The sequence below is a fragment of the Thermobia domestica genome, chromosome 10 (assembly GCF_964235325.1).
Source record: "Thermobia domestica chromosome 10, izTheDome1.hap1.1, whole genome shotgun sequence".
In the NCBI taxonomy this organism is placed as follows: domain Eukaryota; kingdom Metazoa; phylum Arthropoda; class Insecta; order Zygentoma; family Lepismatidae; genus Thermobia; species Thermobia domestica.
In genome coordinates, this window is record NC_137463.1 from 268545369 (window position 1) to 268563992 (window position 18624).

An 18624-nucleotide genomic window follows, 5' to 3' on the forward strand; every position below is an offset into this window, starting at 1 on the left:
CGAACATTCGCAGTGCCATTGAGAACACAAAGACTTATACTCTTCGTAAAGTTGCTGCCAACATGATGAAACGTGTGAACAAGTGTTTGAATCAAAACAGGAGGCACTTCCAGCATCTGTTATAGAGCTAATAACTCATTTCGTGGTAATACCAGTTTTACCGGGTGCATATAAGTAAAAGTTTTTATCATGATAATTTCAAAGTTTCTTTCTCATTGTTTTCAAGAATTGTATAATGTAGATACATCCTTAACACACCTTTTGATGCACTGAAATATCAGCAGTGTTGCCAATTCGAAGTGTTAATTTATAAAAACTACGATTTTCCAAGTTCCCCCTTACAGAGACCTCATCCGATTACTTATGGGTGGAAATGAAAAATTCTTATCCAAAAATTAACATTATCCAAAGTAGTTATTTTTACTTACCACCTCATTCATGTTAGACAGCGCAATGTATTCCTCTGCTGAAGGTTTAACTAAAGTCACAGTAAACTTAGACTTAAAACTGGGTTCATCTAAACAAGGGAAGGCCTTTCTGGCATATGTTGGCTCGAATTTCGATGTTGCTATGTAACTTCAAAGCAAAAGACATACAAAATTAATTAGTTTAAAAACTAAAAAGAATTTACGAATAACATAAGAGTTTTAAAATAGTTATAGTTTAATATTCATTTGTAAAATTGTCAATTATATCTACTTCTATAGAATAATTCTATTTTATTATTATTATTATTATTATTATTATTATTATTATTATTATTAGTAGTAGTAGTAGTAGTAGTAGTAGTAGTAGTAGTAGTAGTAGTAGTAGTAGTAGTAGTAGTAGTAGTACCACGAGTGGTCCTAGGAAATTCGCCGTCCCATGCAATGTGTTCATCTGCCGCCTCCTTTCTCCAGAAAGAACAAATCTTGAACGCCACGATTTTAAGTATGCTACTCCATCATAAATAACGAAGGAATGGAAAGTGAACCCGCACTCAGAAAGGCCTAATCACTGCAAATACAATGTCGTTGTGTCTGTTTTTCTTTAAATAATAATTTATTATGTTAGGGAAAGATAAAGCAAACACACCTGCAGAGAAAAGATGGTAATCCTTTTTATAGAAGTCAATATCGAGCTACAATCTCAATATATCAGTTTGCAATTCCAGTTCAACTAGCTCTTTTATCTTTATTTCTTCATTTTTCGTTCTTCATATGTTTAAAAAATTAAAAAAAGAAAATTTGTTTCCGCCGTTAATGGTAACGAATTTGTTTGTGACAAACACAAGATTAGTTTTCATATCAAAACTGTGATAACTAACTTAAATGGAACAGGAGTTTGTTACTGTTGGAGAATTGAGTTCTTGTCTTTGACAACAATCAAGCAATTCATGCTGGGATTGGTTTGACCATTTACTTTAGCACTGTCCATGTGGCCTTAAACAAATCCGAGCTAAACATGATTTATGAATGTAATATTCAAATAGAAGGTCAGCTTAGTAAATTTAACTACCATCATCATAAAGTCTGTTTCCAGCAAGAAATGTTTATTTTAAATAATATACTTATGATAGATTTTGCCGGCTCTAATTAATAATAATAATAATAATAATAATAATAATAATAATAATAATAATAATAATAATAATAATAATAATAATAATAATAATAATAATAATAAAGGAAATGACTAAATACTACAGAGCATGTTGTTTTAAAGCATTCACTCTACATGGTTTAGTCACAGAACTTCCAGTCCAGAAGTTTACGAAGTTTATGTATCATGTGATTAAATAGCAGACAATGCTATGTAATAGCAATTCTGTTTTCTAGGAACAATAAATATAAAGATATCCTAATATCGAACTAATCCACACTTTATATATATATGGTTGTGTTCTTCAGGCTAAAAGTAGCCTACTGGCTAATTAATGAAAATGAATGAATGATTACGACGTAATTAGTGGAATGGGAAGATGGGGAAAAGAGAGAACCCAGTGAAAATCCACGGACACGATTTTGTCCAGTACAATCTCACTTGGATTCAGTGACGTAACTACGGAGGGAAAGCAAGCGGGGCTTGTGCCCCGGTCGCCAGATTGAGAGCGCAAAACTGGGCAAATATTTATTTTCATTGTAAGACAGTCCTAGGAAAGGAGTTTTAGTAAACTAAAGATCATAAAAAATTACCGCAGGAACTTAACAGGACAGCAACGAGTCACCAACCTTAGGACCATATCCATAGAACATAAGTTAGCTTCAAAGCTATCTTTTGAGGACATTGTCAACACCTTTGTAGTCAAGAGAACCTGCAAAGTTAAATTTTCCATTTAACTTACATCGATGTAAGAGATTTGCAACATGTCCGGGTATAATACTCGAGACAACAGCTTGACTGTTTGTCATAATTAAATATTCTATTCTAAAGCAACAGACTGTTAATTCATTATACACGTATGCACATCCCAATATAATTCCAAAAACATTGTGATTTGCAGTTTTTATAATAAGACTATAACAATATGTCAAACATGCCACTCTCAGATTACTTGGCAATCAAATAGTGTTTTATCTTGTACTAAAAATTAAATTATGTACAGCAATTTTCAAGCTTTACCACTTCAAGAAGAAATGGAATAGAATTACTGTGTGATGCCAATATCGGGTGTAGTCGGGAAGCATTTTGGTTTTGGTTTGTCATCGGGGGGGGGGGGACCTAAAGCGAGTTCTTGCCCCGGGTGAAAACTACCCTAGTTGAGTTACTGCTTGGATTGTGATCGAATTGAGACTCCTAGCACCAGAGGTGAGCGCTTCACTATTAAACCACCGTGTATCTCATATCGAGACATTAGGTACGAAGAGTGTTATCCCCAGTTATGCAACCAACTGCATTGAACACACAGATAACGCCCGCAGTCGTAATATTGCAACCAAGAGGGCAAAATGAATCGTTCTGTGAAGCTTATGAATATATACTACTTTCATACAAGGTGTTTTAAAAGAACACCGACAACGTTTGGGAGATGATTCCTGATACCAAGATAAGACGAAAAGTATAGACCAGCCTGGGTGCACAAATGCTTCCTTTCGGAGTTATAGGCTGCCGAAAACATGAAAAAATATAATTTAAAGGTCCATAGCTCCAAAACTATGGGACCTACCATAGTCGGGACAAAACTTCACTTAGGAACTAATATGTGCCCTATCCAAATATCCATGTTTCAGAATCCTGCAGTACTTCAGCAACAATTTTTATAGAGGTAGTTGGTGAGTGCTACAAATTATATACCCGTAGTCAAACTCTCTTTAAAAAAAAAAAAAAATGTTGCGTGAGTGTCTTAGGATTCTGAAACATGGATTTTTGGATAGTTGCGTGAGTGTTTTAGGATTCTGAAATATGGATTTTTTTGGATAGCACACGTATTAGTTCCTAAGTGAAGTCTTGACCCGACTACTGTAGGTCCCATAGATTCGGAGCTATGGACCTTTAAAGTTCATTTTTCCATGTTTTCGGCAGCCTATAACTCCAAAACAGTGGCGAAGCTTGAAAGGAGACAGCGTCTACCCGTGAGAATTTCATGTGCATTTAGGTCTTTTTCTAACATAAAATTTCCTGTAATTTATTTCCTTTTTTAAGTTGAAATTAGATCCTTATACACAGAGACAGATCTTTAACCGTCTCGCGGAACCGTGAACATTATCCTTGTGATAGATCCATATTCCTTGCATCAACCTATAGAAGCGTCGGAGTACAAGCTGTGCGCGATTACAGGGCCAAATACATACTCGGCCTTAGAACCTTTCGCCTCTCCGTCTTTTAGGCTTTAAAGTTCAGATGTTGCATTGGTAATGGCAACTCTGATTACGGCGTTCTCTCTCTCTTTCTCTCTCTCAGGATGTGTGTTTACTTACACTGTATTATGGAATCCCTACTATATAATGCTTCGAAAATTCCTATGAAGTTTAGCGTTCCTTTTTAGCAACAAGTTTATATAAGACGTGGAGTTACAGGTTACAGTGGAATTGGAACCATCGGAATGCGTTTGAATTTTCAACTCTCTCCGAATAGGAATCGAACCCAGAACTATTTACATTAATGGCCCACACATTAGCTGCTGTTTCGAAAATGTTGGTTAACAGGTTATTGAAAGAAATTATTCTCACTTGTGTGCAAGTCACTGAATGGATTTTAGTAGTTTATAATAAAATTATTTTTAGCGAACTTTGATGCTTGCGAATGACATTCTTTTCCCATTAATTGCCTGAAAAACCAAAACAAGTTGAACTAATATTGCAAAATAACCTTAATGTTTTAGTTTTACGTCGCTATGCCGCTGCAGAAAGCTATCGCTTGCGTAAGGCTGCTCAGTAAATACAATTTGGATTTTAGAACTCTATTAATTTACCTACAACGAAATTTCAGGATAAATTGAAGGACAACAGGACTCACTAATACATTGAATATATGCATAGATGGAGAGCAATGTTGGAGAGCCACTGCTCCGAAAGGAAGCATTTGTGCACCCAGGTTGGTCTGTACTTTTTGTCTTATCTTGGTGTCAGGAATCACCTCCCAAACGCCATCGGTGTTGTTTTGAAACACCCTGTATATGTGACACCAAATCACTTAATTGGGTGCCAGACATATAAAAGTCGGTGTAAGAGAGCTCAGCCTTCCAAAACATACTCAGGTCTTTATAGTAATAGACACTGGCACAAATCCCGGAGGGATGAAGAGGACATGTGTCCCCGATCTTGGAACTGGGAGTGACTGTCCCCTTCAAGGTATCCTTAAAAATTAATGTGGATCATTGTGGAAACATACCAATTATAAATATGAATGTATTCAGATTTCAGAATGTGTTCACTGCACTGATTTGTAATACTGATATGTGCCACTACTTCCTCTACATCATCTGATATGTAATATGCAACAGATTCACCTCAGAAATCAGATTCATCTACCGTAATATGAATTTCATCTCCCCCCTCCCCAACGAATAACCCTCAAATCTGCCCGCCTCCCAATATTGAAGACAACTCTGCTCCCCTAATCCTCCACAGCATTGTTTTTCAACTTCATAAATATTTTGAACATCGCTTAAAAAAGAAAATATGGGAACGGTCGTACCTCCCTCCCCCCTAATGTTGAAGACAGATTTGCGCCGCCGATGGTAATAGGGAAACGTGACAGCATGTTCACAGCGCAAACGGATGCAGCCAACCTTACATTCTCACCTCCAAAGACGAACGTTGAATAGAGTGATTCTGAGGAACGGGTAATCATCTAACAATTGGTTGCCATGTAAACTAATTAAACTAATTAAACAGTGTATTAGGCTCTACTCTTGGCAGCATGGATGTTCGGCAAGAGACGTGGAAATTTTGTTTACAGCCATGGCTAAGCAGTTGGTCAACAGACACATACCATTCCGATAAAGGTTAGGCACCCCTTGTGGCTAGCTCACGCGCCTTTGGCACGCAGTAACTCGGATTCGATTCCCGGCGAGAGAGCATTAAGAGCACTACGGTGGTTCGGAATTCATCTTAGCTGTGAGTTCACTTCATATATAGCCTCAGTGCTTAAAAAGGTCACTAATCTTCAACGAACAACAATTTAGTAAACCACAAGTTGGTATAAATACCAAATGAATTATGTGTTCATTAAAGCTATCGATATATCCTAGGTTCTTGTTTGTTGTAAATGTGTAGCATGATTATGTGATGGTGAATTTAGAAATACGTGCGAGAGAGCGGTCTACTCCAAACACGTCAACTCTCTTCACGAAAGCATTTTTACTTTTCTAGAAATGAAACCATTAGTATATACGTGCTCTACTATCGAATTGTCATCCTTCCAGGAACAAACGTATAAGTTAAGTGCCAAAAATAGCACATAACATAAGGGGTCTACAATATTCCATTATCTGTTAAGTAGATTTTCTTTATTGATATACACATTATCAAATAATTTGTGAGGTTGTTCAAACGAAGGCAATTAGTACTTTAGGTAAATTTTCTCCTCTTAATTTTTCACTGATGTTCGCATGAACCACTAGTGAGTTTATCCCAACTACTAAACTAACAGTGCCGTGTCATGGAAAATCAGCGCCCGGGGCGAGACTATATAACGGCGCCTTCGTACAGCAATTTTTCCTTTCTCTTTTTCCCTCCCAAATTTTGCGACCCCTTACTTCGGCGCCCGGGCTTGTTGCTCCGCTCTCCCTCTTTCCCCCACGTCACGGCATTGTGAACTAAACTGAAAAACTTATTTGAACCTGGCAAACGAAAGTTTCGTTGGTGTTATTTTGAGTATGCGCTAGCGAAGAACACTTTCTGGTTTTCAATGTAACTAAAAAATTGTAAGTCTAGTTTATTTATTTCCCTAATTAAATTTCTAGAAGTTGCGGAACATTATCTAAATTTGTCGAATATATACTCCAAGTGGTGCAGATATGGTGTACGGATCCATACATAAATTCATTCCATCTCTCTCTCGCTCTCTCTCTCTCTCTCTCTCTCTCTCTCTATCTATCTATCTATCTATCTATCTATCTATCTATCTATCTATCTATCTATCTATCTATCTATCTATCTCTATATATATATAAAGGTAACCAAAGAAGTTCTGTCGCTTTTTGTGGAAGTCTGTGTTCAATTGCCCCTCACACCTTGAGTTAAATGCAAAATGGAGACAAGGTGAAGGTCAGTTGTTGTTGTGGATGTATCCAACATACTACCTCGTTGGGACAGTTCAGTTACACCGTAAACTTGCGTAAGGTCAGAGTGTACATGGAACCTCCACAGAGCTGTACGAATTCAAACTGGGGACAAACGCCGCTGCAGCGCGCATAGGCGAAGCTAGGAATTGTCTGCTGGGGGGGGGGTAGACCTTTTGCTCGGTCTCGGAGGTCTTGGTAGGTGGCCATCTTTTAGGTGGCATTTCCACTTTTTTTGTTAAAAAGTTGGGGGGGGGCAATGCTCTCCGTGCCCTATAACTCCGGCCATGGCCTTTCGTGAGGGTGTCGTGACTACGCGGACAGTGCAGCGGTGGTTTAACAATTTTAAGGACGGTGACGAAACACTCGAAGACGTACTACGTGCCGGAAGACCAATACACGTACAAAATGAAGATCTTCAGGCAGCTATTGAAGCGAACAGTAGCCAGGCATGTGAGGAACTGGGACTATAATTCAGTGTGAGTGGAGAAACCCTTCGGCAGCACCTCCATCAACTTGGGAAACACTACAAGTTCGGTTGATTGGTCCCACATGATTTGACTCCGGGCCAGAAGGCAACCCGTGTTTCCTTGCTGTCTCGTCTGAGGAAGGAGCCCATTTTGGACAGGGTGTTGGCATGTGATGAGACGCGGATCCTGTACGAAGCTCCACGGTGCCGTCATCATTGGTTAGCATCCCATGAACCAGTTCCAAAACAGCCGAAACCAGCGTTGCATGAGAAAAAGGTGCTCCTGTGTATTTGGTGGATTGCTCTTGGCATCTTGCATCGAGAACTGCTACTAGCTTTTCAGAGCATCAATGCAACTGTGTATTGTCAGCAGTTGAGCCGTGTTCAAGAAATCTCAACTCTGGAGCCAGCACTTCTGAATCGCAAAGGGGTCCTTCTGTTACAGGACAACGCTAAGCCCCACGTGGCTAGGATAACCCGGGACACCATTCTACGCCTTAGATGGGAATCACTATTGTATCCGCAATACTCTCCGAACATTGTACCTTCCAATTATCACCTGTTCCATTCCTTGGACAATAACCTTAAAAGACGCCTGTTCAAATCCCCAGTAGAGGTGCAAAATACACATAATACCTTCTTCGCTTCACGGCGCACCAAATTCTAACGCGATGGAATCCATGTCTTTTCAGAACGTTGGCCGAAGGTCGTGGATGCTGATGGCGACTACTTTTGATCTTCCAGGTAAAATTTAGGTGAGATATCGATGTTCGAAGGTGGTGGGTGAAAAAGCGACAGAACTGTCTTGGTTACCTATATATATACTTTTTTCAGTAAATCTACTCTCTGTATCTTAAACAATCATTTTTGGGGTGTGAACTTGTATTTTTCTGCGCAAATTCACTTTAGGGCTTCAGTGTACGTACACGATAAGAACTGTTGTGGAAATGACATTAACCAACTTGTGCTCAGTAGCCATAGAAAGCACGAGTGCTATGTAACCGAGTCAGTGCAGGAGTGCAGCAGCTGGCAAACGCAGTAGCGCGGGGATGCATCCGTATGGAGTAGGCAGGCCAGCGAAGCTGAGTATACACATGAACGAGGATAGCGCAGAGCACTGTATACTGCATAAAACTACTTACCTTACGTGTTGAATTATGTATTTATACGTTACTAAGGACGTTATATGTAATATCGCGATATGTTTTCATTGTTTGCACATTTGTGTTCCAAAATGACATGCATCCCTTACCTCTCGAACGTTTCAGTACGGTTGCGTGTCATGAGTTAGCACACTGACTTCGGATGTTTCACGTCACTCCACTTTGTATAATGTGGTTAATAGCTGCCTTATGGACGAATCCGTGCTTAACAAGTAGATTTTTATTAATATATTTCTACGTAGATACGTATCTCACAGATAAGAACACAACATATTTGGATTGTTCACACACTAGTCCATTAAAATATTATTACAGATTTATTCTGTAACTTTTACAAATATGTGGATTCGTACAGTAAATCTACCCTCCAAGAATACAACTAATACTTGAAAGTGGAGATTCCTTTTCCCACTGAAGGAACTCACCTTCTGTTCCCTTGTTCGTCAAGATAATCACTGATGTAGAAGCCAACGATCCCGTTGTCCAAATCCCCTCGGAATTGAAGCTGCAATATGTAGTTGCCGGGAGTCAGCTCTTCCGTTGCATTAACGACCAAAAGCTCATTTTCTTCGCTTGAACAAATAGTTTCAAAAACATTATCTCCAGAATCTGTTTCGAGAAGGATATCATTCTTGCTATTCGGAATGTGCAGATCTTTTGCGTGAACGAACACAGCATCCGTTGTTTTATCTATACGTAGCCCTATAGTCACTTGGCCAGAAAATGTCTTCCAATCCAAGTCTGGATAAAGATATACATCGTAGGTTTCTGGAACGATTTCCTTCGGTAAACGGAATTCCCCGGATGAATCTACCTCGAACGTGCACGCAGGGATATTTGTTTTTGAGTTGACCGGTAATAAAGCACAGAACAGAACAACACCAACACATGACAAAATGTAAAATATGTTGCCTGACATTGTGTCGATCGATTACTGAAACGTTCGAATTCAGTGTCACGCTAATGATTAGCTGTGATCCATTCGATCTCATGAGTGAGCTCGTATTTATATAAGCAATTTCTAAGGACCTTGTCTTCGTTATTAAACGAGTCATCATGTGAAGGTTATGAGATAAGAAAAAGTATTCTATTGTTTTAAGGATTTATTGTCGATAGCATGCGATTAGTATGTCATTACGAAACATAGTATTAGCAATAATATAAATCGTATTCCGTCAATATAAACGAAATATTATTACATATGATCAGAGTTAATCGTTTCAATGCAGATGACACAATCATAAATTTAGATAATAGATTAATTATTTGATTCACGTATTTTTCTGCAAAATTATGTCGTATTTTTTTTTCCATTGAAATCAAGAAAAATGCACTTATTTATTTTGTAAGCTAGGCATTTCTTAATATTCATACTTTAAATATTACAAAATTCAAAGAACATGAAAATACTTCTAAGTCTGATCCTGCTATCTAAAATGGTTGATGTTCTAAAATCCTATTTAAGCTACTCGCTGAGCAAAACAATGTTATAAAAATTATTAAATTAACGTGCATCAGTTTCGCCAACTATCCAAGCCAACGCACATAGCACACGGTGTCCCATTTTGACCCCAATTATCCCATATAGTACCCGGGATTATCGGCACAATAAGTAGATATCCACAGACGTCCTGCATGGGATGTCCTAAAGGATTTCCACGTAGGATGTTCACGGGACGTTTTGGATGGGACAGAAGATCCCAGGGAAATCCCACATCGGACATACCTAGGACCACATTATCCCACGGTTTACTAGTGGACATCCCTTTGAGGTCTCGTTTTCTGGGATATTAGAGGACATCTGGATATCCCGCGGAGGTTATGGATGTCTTGGGAGAAAATTCGGATGATCCCAGGATGTCCCGTTGTCCATTTCAGATCAGTTTCGGACGTCCCGTGGACATCCGCGCTATATGGGAGGTGGATAGCTGCGGTACAATAAACGTATTGTTTTGCTCAGCAAGTACTTCAAATCGGATTTAAGTCTAGTAAAACAAAGCTTGTACAATGGAAGATATTACTGTTTATGTTCTCGAAAGCTATGCGTTCAAAATCTTCATCATATTTGCATTACATTAATAATAGTTTGATAAATGTAATTATTCCAGATTTTACTTTTAGAACTTTTCGTTGCTATAATATTACAAAGTTATTATAATGCTTGTTACCACATCACTCAACTAAAGCGAGCCTGAAGGAACGTGATTTTAGTTTCAAGCAGGGATAAAATGGGATCTGAAAAGGTAGGAGGGCGGTAGGTAGAGGCATGACGTCACGCCGTCCGCCTACCTATCTTTGCCCATTGTAATTGTTTAGGAACTGGGAAGACGCGGTATTATTTTTTGGAGGTGAGGGGACGGCGTCCTCCAGCGTTCCCCCCTCACTTTTACCTCCTGGTTTCAAGTATATATAGGCAGTGCTGGATTTACGCATACGCGAAACAAGCTATAACTTAGGGCCCCACTCGCTTGGGAGTCCAAAAGAATTTTTTTTTTTTAAATAAACTGATTGTAATGTAATTTCCAAATAACAAGAAAAAACAAATAAGATAAAACGCACATACAACAATTGTGTTTTGTATTGTTATGTACTAGGCTTTTATGAAGCAACTAATAGGGTTCCATTTCTCAGCCCCACTTGTAATGGGACCCCTGTTATCCAGCCCCACTTATAATGGAGCCCCCGTTTCCCATTCTTGCTTGTAATGGATCCTTTTTTCCACTTAGATATCCACTAGGTCTATAAATTACCATATAGCATATATTCAAACCTTTAAAAAAAAATGTCGCTGAAAAACAAAAGCTTGACTATAAAGGACCTCTTTCAATAGCTTAGGACCCCATCAATCCTAAATCCGGTACTGTGTGTAGGGTATGTTTGGAAGTTTCTTCACCCCAAATGCAGTGGCGGATCTAGCCGGAGGCCCTAGGCTCCCCCAGTTTTTTGAGTGATAAAAATAATTTGAGCTATTGTTTATATATTGTTGAAATTTTATAATAAACTTATGATAGGCCTTTACCTATCATACTGTTGTTCTGGTTTCCAAACCAGTTCTTAATTTCTAGATCCGCCACTGCCCAAATGATTCAAGGGGACTCAGTGGTAGAGCCTTCTTCTCTGGTATGAAATGTCTCTGGATCGATTCTAGGTCATGTAGAGTTTATCTCCCGTTTTCTCTTCCATTCTCATTCACCAGTTCTTTCATAACCATTCACTTCATAAACCATCCGTTTCCTTTAGCCTAAAGAGCATGACTGTGGGAGCTAAAAGTACAAATTTGATTTCATTTTCTTCCCAAGCGCTTTGTAGAATTTGATAAATTTCGTGTCGAGATATTCCACATAATCTTAGGAATGACAATAAATATATGGTATTATTATAATTATTAAGCATTCTGCTTTTTTTGGTAAGTCGTGGGACTTTTTCTTTTCTTTTTTAGGTCTGAGTCTGTAAACGTTTCATCAACGTTTCTCCATCTTCAGCTTCCTCTTTTAACTTCCAATATTTTCTTCTATTTTTCACGTCATCCATCAGTTATGTTCTTCTTCTTCCTACTCCTCGCTTTCCTTCCACCATTACTTTTATATCGGTATGAAGAAGACAATTTTTTTCACAAGATGTGTCCAATCCAATTGGCCTTCCTACGAAAGCTACTGGCTAGAAAAGCGTTCTCTTCTCTCCTATCCAGTTCAAAACATCTTCATTCTGTTCGTTTTATTTTCTCCATCTTCCTCCAACACCGTATTTCGAAGCTCTCTAAATATTTCTTCTCCAACTTCCGTAATGTCCATGTTTCTGAACCATACAGTCCAATACTCCATATATAACACCTCAGTTCAATATTAAGACTGCTAGTTAAGAATGATCTTTCTTTTTGAATGTTTCTTTGACTGGTTATTCTTGATCTGATCTCTTTGGTACAGTACAAGCGTCTCTCGTCAAAATACTTTCCAGGCGTTACGCAAAAATCAATACGACGGATTTTGAACGCCATATCGTTAATCAACATGTATTAAGTATAAATATGGTGTGTGTATGTTTGCAAATATGTAAAATTCTTTATTCTCAGGTACAACCTAAACGACTTGGTAGCATTTGCTAAGTAGGGTATTAATGGATGGTTTTAATTTCAGAAAGAAGCATTAAATATATAATGACACGTAAATTCAGTATGAATGCCACTAATGCCATGCTAAAACATTATGACTTTTTAGTAAGTACTAAAAAACTTCGCAAAGACACCTCAATGCAGTTAATTCACTATACGCTGTGAAATTGTAAAGTGGAAAAGAAATAAGGTTTAAAAATCAGTGAAAACTCCAGGTCTTGGAGTAGGGTGTTCACCTCTGGTGCATGGGGTTCTCGGTTCGACCCCAGCTCGCGCCAAGTGAACTTTGTGGTGGAGAAACGCCGTGTGCGTAGGTTTTCTCGGCGTTTTTCCGTTTCTTACCACTTTCTTCCTTCCATCATTCATTCATTTCTCATCACCATCACCGTCTCGTTCAACTTAGCGTTATAATCGTGGGACGTAAAACTTAAATACGGTATTTCATTTCTTTTCAAATCTTAGACTTACCTATAAGATCTGTCTTTTTTTTTTTGGCACGAACTCAAAGAACAAGTTTCAATCTATACATCAAACACAATCTCACTATAGAAGAACAAAATTATATTGTCGTAAGCTATGTGTCCTGTTACAAGTAATATGTATCACTGTTAAGAGTACAGAAATACGGCATTAGGAGTATATTGCATAAATGATTCTGGTCGTACTTGACTAACGGAGAACAAGTAGGTCAAATACATAAAAAAATCAACAATATGGAAGGTCGCTTCTTCCTCCAAACCCGCTACTATCACTGTCGGTGTTCCTTAAGGGTTCATTCTGGCCCAGTTCTTTTTTTTTTAACTGTACATAATAATCTTGTTCAATTTACATAATAAACTCGTATGTATCCTCAACATCGTGTGAATGTCTTGGTAACAAGAGACAATATGGTAGAAGTAGGTTCCGGGTTCAAATCCCAGTGGGGACACTTGGTCGAAAAAGTCTAAAAGCTTTTTTCATTCCAGTCATCCTGAGTGAGGTTTTCATGATTCACACCAGGGAAATGCCGGGATGATACTTCACATACTGGTCCCAGGCCGCTTCCTTCCTTCCCCATTTCTTTATTTATCCCCAATTCCCAGGGCAGTGTGATCGTCCCTCATACTTAAAGGGCTAACATGACTGTAGATGCCGAACGATCAAAACTCTAATTCTGAAACCTATGAGAGAATTAGAAAACAGCTTGAAATACACTTTCGACCGTTTCACAAGATAGGACTGGGACTTTTGAGCACATTACAGTGGTTTGGATTCACCTTAAACTCTAAGTCCACGTCTTGTACTTGTATAGCCTCGGTACTGAAAAGAGACAAAAACTCCAGACAATCAATAAATAATCGTTCAACACAGGAATCAACATCGTGGAAGCATTATCTCGAGCTGCGATCAAAGGTGGAAACATGCTGCCGACGACGAGGCATTCATTGTTCGACCGTTAAATAAACTTGCCCACTTTTTTTTAACCACCTGCCTAACTTAGCCTTATCTGTAATAATCTTATAATAGAGGAGACAGCACGTGCTCTTGAACAACTGAGTGGTCACAGGTGTGCTTTCGAACTGGCCTGTCCAAGGCTTCTACTCTTGGAACAGCGATCGGGAGAAAGGAGAGGACGGGACGATGTAGAAGAATGAAATAGAAAAGGGTTGGCAGTATGTGGCTAATCATGGCCCAAAGAATAGTGTTTCTACTAAACCATCTACTCTGCCATCAATCCTTTTGTTTGCCTTTCGCTAATTCAGCACGTTCTTCCTCTACTCGTTCCTTCATGTGGTTTGTGACAGAGGGGAGAGTGGAAAATTACAGACGGGACCGTGGGTTGAATTCCGACTGAGAACGTAAATGTTTCGTGTTGAGTCACATCCTCGGACATTTGGGGTAGGGTTGCCAGACGTTTTCATTGAAAGAATGAACTGTCCCAAAAAAGGGCTTTCGGGACGCCTGTTTATCCCGGTTTTCGTTCTTCAGATTGGAATATCAAAAGTTAACAACAGTATGTCAGAAGTGCTTAAAGGGCATGAAGAATTGGAACGACACATTGTGTATGGACAATACGCAAAAAATAAACGAAGACGGTTTATTTTCTGCGGAAAAACGGTTTTAGGGGGCAAAAAAAGCCACCCCAAATTTTGAAATTTGAGGTCCAAAAGACAAGAAGAAAAAGTGTACCGAATTGAATGAAATTGTGCACAGATATTGTAGGAGTAAATTGAGGTAATTGGGTTTCGTATTTTCCTGAAAAAAAAAAAAAAAAACGGTTGAGTGGGGCACTGATCTAAACCGTTGATTACAAAATATCAAAAGTGCAAATAAGGGATTTAGGTTTTAGGTTTCTGGGCTTTCGGCATCTGAGGCCATTTAACCCTTCACGTTTTTTGAGGGATGACGTCCCTCGGCGAGCACACAATCCGAGGAAAGGAAAGGAAGAAAGAATTAGGGAAGAAAGGAAGCGGACTGGGACCTATAAGTTAGGTACCACCCCGGCATTTGAATGGTGTGAATGAGGAAAACCCAGGGAAACATTGTAAGGGTTAAAGGTGCCTCCTGAAATACTATAAAATACGTTATACTGTTTGCGCTACTTGTTGATCTCCTAAATTTAAAGAAATCGGATGGAGACACTTGTGAAACATGAAAGGCGTTATTTTACATATCCAATATCTACATACAATTTCATTCGTTTCGGTCCACACGCTCCGCCACTCAACGCCTCGGTCCACTCAACAGTTTTTTTTTTTTTTTTAATGGAAAATACGAAACACGTATTCCCTCATCTTACCTCTAGGCTACAATATTTGTGCACAATTTCATTCACTTCTGTCTACTTCTTCTTGCCTTTCGGGCGTCAAATTCCAAAATTCTGGATGGGAGTTCTTGCCCCTAAAACAGTTTTTCCGCAGAAAACAAAAAAGTATTTGTTTATTTTGTGCTTATTGTCCATACACAAAGTTTTGTTCCAATTCTTCATGTAAATTTAGGCATTTCTGACATATCGTTATTAGCACTTTTCATGTTTCATTATTAAAGGTTTGGAGGAGTCCGTGCCCTACCCAACCGTTTTTTACAGGGCAATACGAAACCCCTATTCCCTCATTTTACGTCTAAATTATCTGTGCACAATTTCATTCACTTCGGTTCACTTCTTCTTTCTTTTCGAGCGTCAACTTTCAAAATTTTGAGTGGAGGCTTTAGAACCCTAAAACCGTTTTTTCCGCAGAAAATAAAAGAAAACTGTATTCGTTTATTTTTGCGTATTGTCCCTACACAAAGTTTTGTTGCCTATCTGACATACTGTTACTAGCACTTTTGATATTTCATTATCAAAGGTTTGGAGGGGTCCGTGCCCCACCTAACCGTTTTTTTTAATTTTTTTGTTTTGTTTTTTTCAGAAAAATACGAAACACGTATTCCCTCATTTTACATCCGCAATATCTGTGCACAACTTCATTCACTTCGGTCCACTTGTTTTCGCCTTTCGGGCGTCAACTTTCAACATTTAGGGTGGAGACTTTAGCCCACTAAAACTGTTTTTCCGCAGAAAATAAAAAACCCGTATTCGTTTATTTTATGTGTACTATCTACCTGCCAAATTTTATCAAAATCGGAGTATTACACTTGGGAAGTGTTACTTGAGAAATCGTGTACAAAATCTGGCAACCCTAATTTGGGTAATTATTTGCAGTGAATTTAGATGGTGCAAATTCGGCCTAAGAAGCAAGAATATAGAAGATGAAAGCTGTTCCAGTGAAAGACGTCTCCTAGTCTTATTAGCATTTACTAGTCTGCAACCCTATGGATTTAGTTTCTTTTTAATGGCAAATTTAGTAGAATATTTTAGAGCAAATACGATCAATGGTAGTGTACCTGTACAGTACCCTTTTGAGGCGAACTGCATTTCTTTCTTTCTTTCATTCTATATTGTAAATTCGTAATATTTTCTACGTAATTTTCTGAGTTCTGTTTTATATCAGTATCATTACGGACTTTATCTATTCTTTTGCGTTGGATAAATACGGCTTCAAGTTCTATTCAACACATATTTAGGTTCTTAGATACAAAGTTGCTCAATAGAAAACCATTTTATTGTAAATTCTTTCAACAGATAACTGAGAAAAACTCCGCTCCTTTTCTCCATAAGTGTCATATTTATTATGCTTTTCACCTACTTTGGTCCTTACTCGGTTCGTTCGAATAAAAGAGAAGTATATTTCTAAAGTAATTCTTTTGCCTAATCCTTCAAACCCTTATAAGAGGCATTTCAGCTCATTTTACCCCTCTCAATTCTCGGTGTTATCCTCCAAAATGCAGTTTTATCTTTAGAATTTTCATTGGCTATCTACACTTGTTTCTATAATCTTGTTAGATCTATGTTGAGATTGGATTATATATGTTGAGGATTAACTTTTTTTGTTCTGTTTGTATAATCTCGTTAGATCTATGTTGAGATTGGATTATATATGTTGAGGATTAAATCTTTTTGTATTGTTTCTATAATCTCGTTAGATCTATGTTGAGATTGGATTATATATGTTGAGGATTAACTTTTTTGTTCTGTTTCTATAATCTCGTTAGATCTATGTTGAGATTGGATTATATATGTTGAGGATTAATTTTTTTTCTATTGTTTCTATAATCTCGTTAGATCTATGTTGAGATTGGATTATATATGTTGAGGATTAACTTTTTTTGTTCTGTTTCTATAATCTCGTTAGATCTATGTTGAGATTGGATTATATAGGTTGAGGATTAAGTTTTTTTGTTCTGTTTCTATAATCTCGTTAGATCTATGTTGAGATTGGATTATATATGTTGAGGATTAACTTTTTTTGTTCTGTTTCTATAATCTCGTTAGATCTATGTTGAGATTGGATTATATATGTTGAGGATTAAGTTTTTTGTTTTGTTTCTATAATCTCGTTAGATCTATGTTGAGATTGGATTATATATGTTGAGGATTAATTTTTTTCTATTGTTTCTATAATCTCGTTAGATCTATGTTGAGATTGGATTATATATGTTGAGGATTAACTTTTTTTGTTCTGTTTCTATAATCTCGTTAGATCTATGTTGAGATTGGATTATATAGGTTGAGGATTAAGTTTTTTTGTTCTGTTTCTATAATCTCGTTAGATCTATGTTGAGATTGGATTATATATGTTGAGGATTAACTTTTTTTGTTCTGTTTCTATAATCTCGTTAGATCTATGTTGAGATTGGATTATATATGTTGAGGATTAAGTTTTTTGTTTTGTTTCTATAATCTCGTTAGATCTATGTTGAGATTGGATTATATATGTTGAGGATTAACTTTTTTGTTCTGTTTCTATAATCTCGTTAGATCTATGTTGAGATTGGATTATGTATGTTGAGGAATAAGTTTTTTGTATTGTTTCTATAATCTCGTTAGATCTATGTTGAGATTGGATTATATATGTTGAGGATTAAGTTTTTTGTTTTGTTTCCATAATCTCGTTAGATCTATGTTGAGATTGGATTATATATGTTGAGCATTAACTTTTTTTGTTCTGTTTCTATAATCTCGTTAGATCTATGTTGAGATTGGATTATATATGTTGAGGATTAACTTTTTTGTATTGTTTCTATAATCTCGTTAGATCTATGTTGAGATTGGATTATATATGTTGAGGATTAAGTTTTTTGTATTGTTTCTATAATCTCGTTAGATCTATGTTGAGATTGGATTATATATGTTGAGGATTAAATTTTTTTCGTTTTGTTTCTATAATCTCGTTAGATCTATGTTGAGATTGGATTATATATGTTGAGGATTAAGTTTTTTGTTTTGTTTCTATAATCTCCTTAGATCTGTGTTGAGATTGGATCATATATATTGAGGATTAAGTTTTTTTGTTTTGTTTCTATAATCTCGTTGGATCTATGTTGAGATTGGATTATATATGTTGAGGATTAAGTTTTTTGTTCTGTTTCTATAATCTCGTTAGATCTATGTTGAGATTGGATTATATATGTTGAGTATTAAGTTTTTTTGTATTGTTTCTATAATCTCGTTAGATCTATGTTGAGATTGGATTATATATGTTGAGTATTAAGTTTTTTTGTATTGTTTCTATAATCTCGTTAGATCTATGTTGAGATTGGATTATATATGTTGAGGATTAAGTTTTTCGTTTTGTTTCTATAATCTCGTTAGATCTATGTT

The 18624-nt window shown here is 37.2% G+C and overlaps 1 protein-coding gene across 2 annotated transcripts in view; it reads right to left on the reverse strand.

Moving 5' to 3' along the window:
• Window positions 1-18624, reverse strand: part of LOC145663210 (glutamyl aminopeptidase-like) — a 133571-nt gene that overhangs the window by 91478 nt on the left and 23469 nt on the right. The window contains exons 1-2 of one of the 2 annotated variants that reach the window (XM_081729565.1): window positions 8761-9299; window positions 429-576 (exon numbers count right to left, since the gene is read on the reverse strand). In XM_081729565.1, coding sequence (XP_081585691.1) covers window positions 429-576; window positions 8761-9254 — 642 coding nt within the window. In that variant the 5' untranslated portion in view covers window positions 9255-9299. Of the gene's footprint in view, window positions 1-428; window positions 577-8760; window positions 9300-18624 lie in introns of those variants that run through there. The other variant, XM_081729564.1, reaches the window with a different exon arrangement.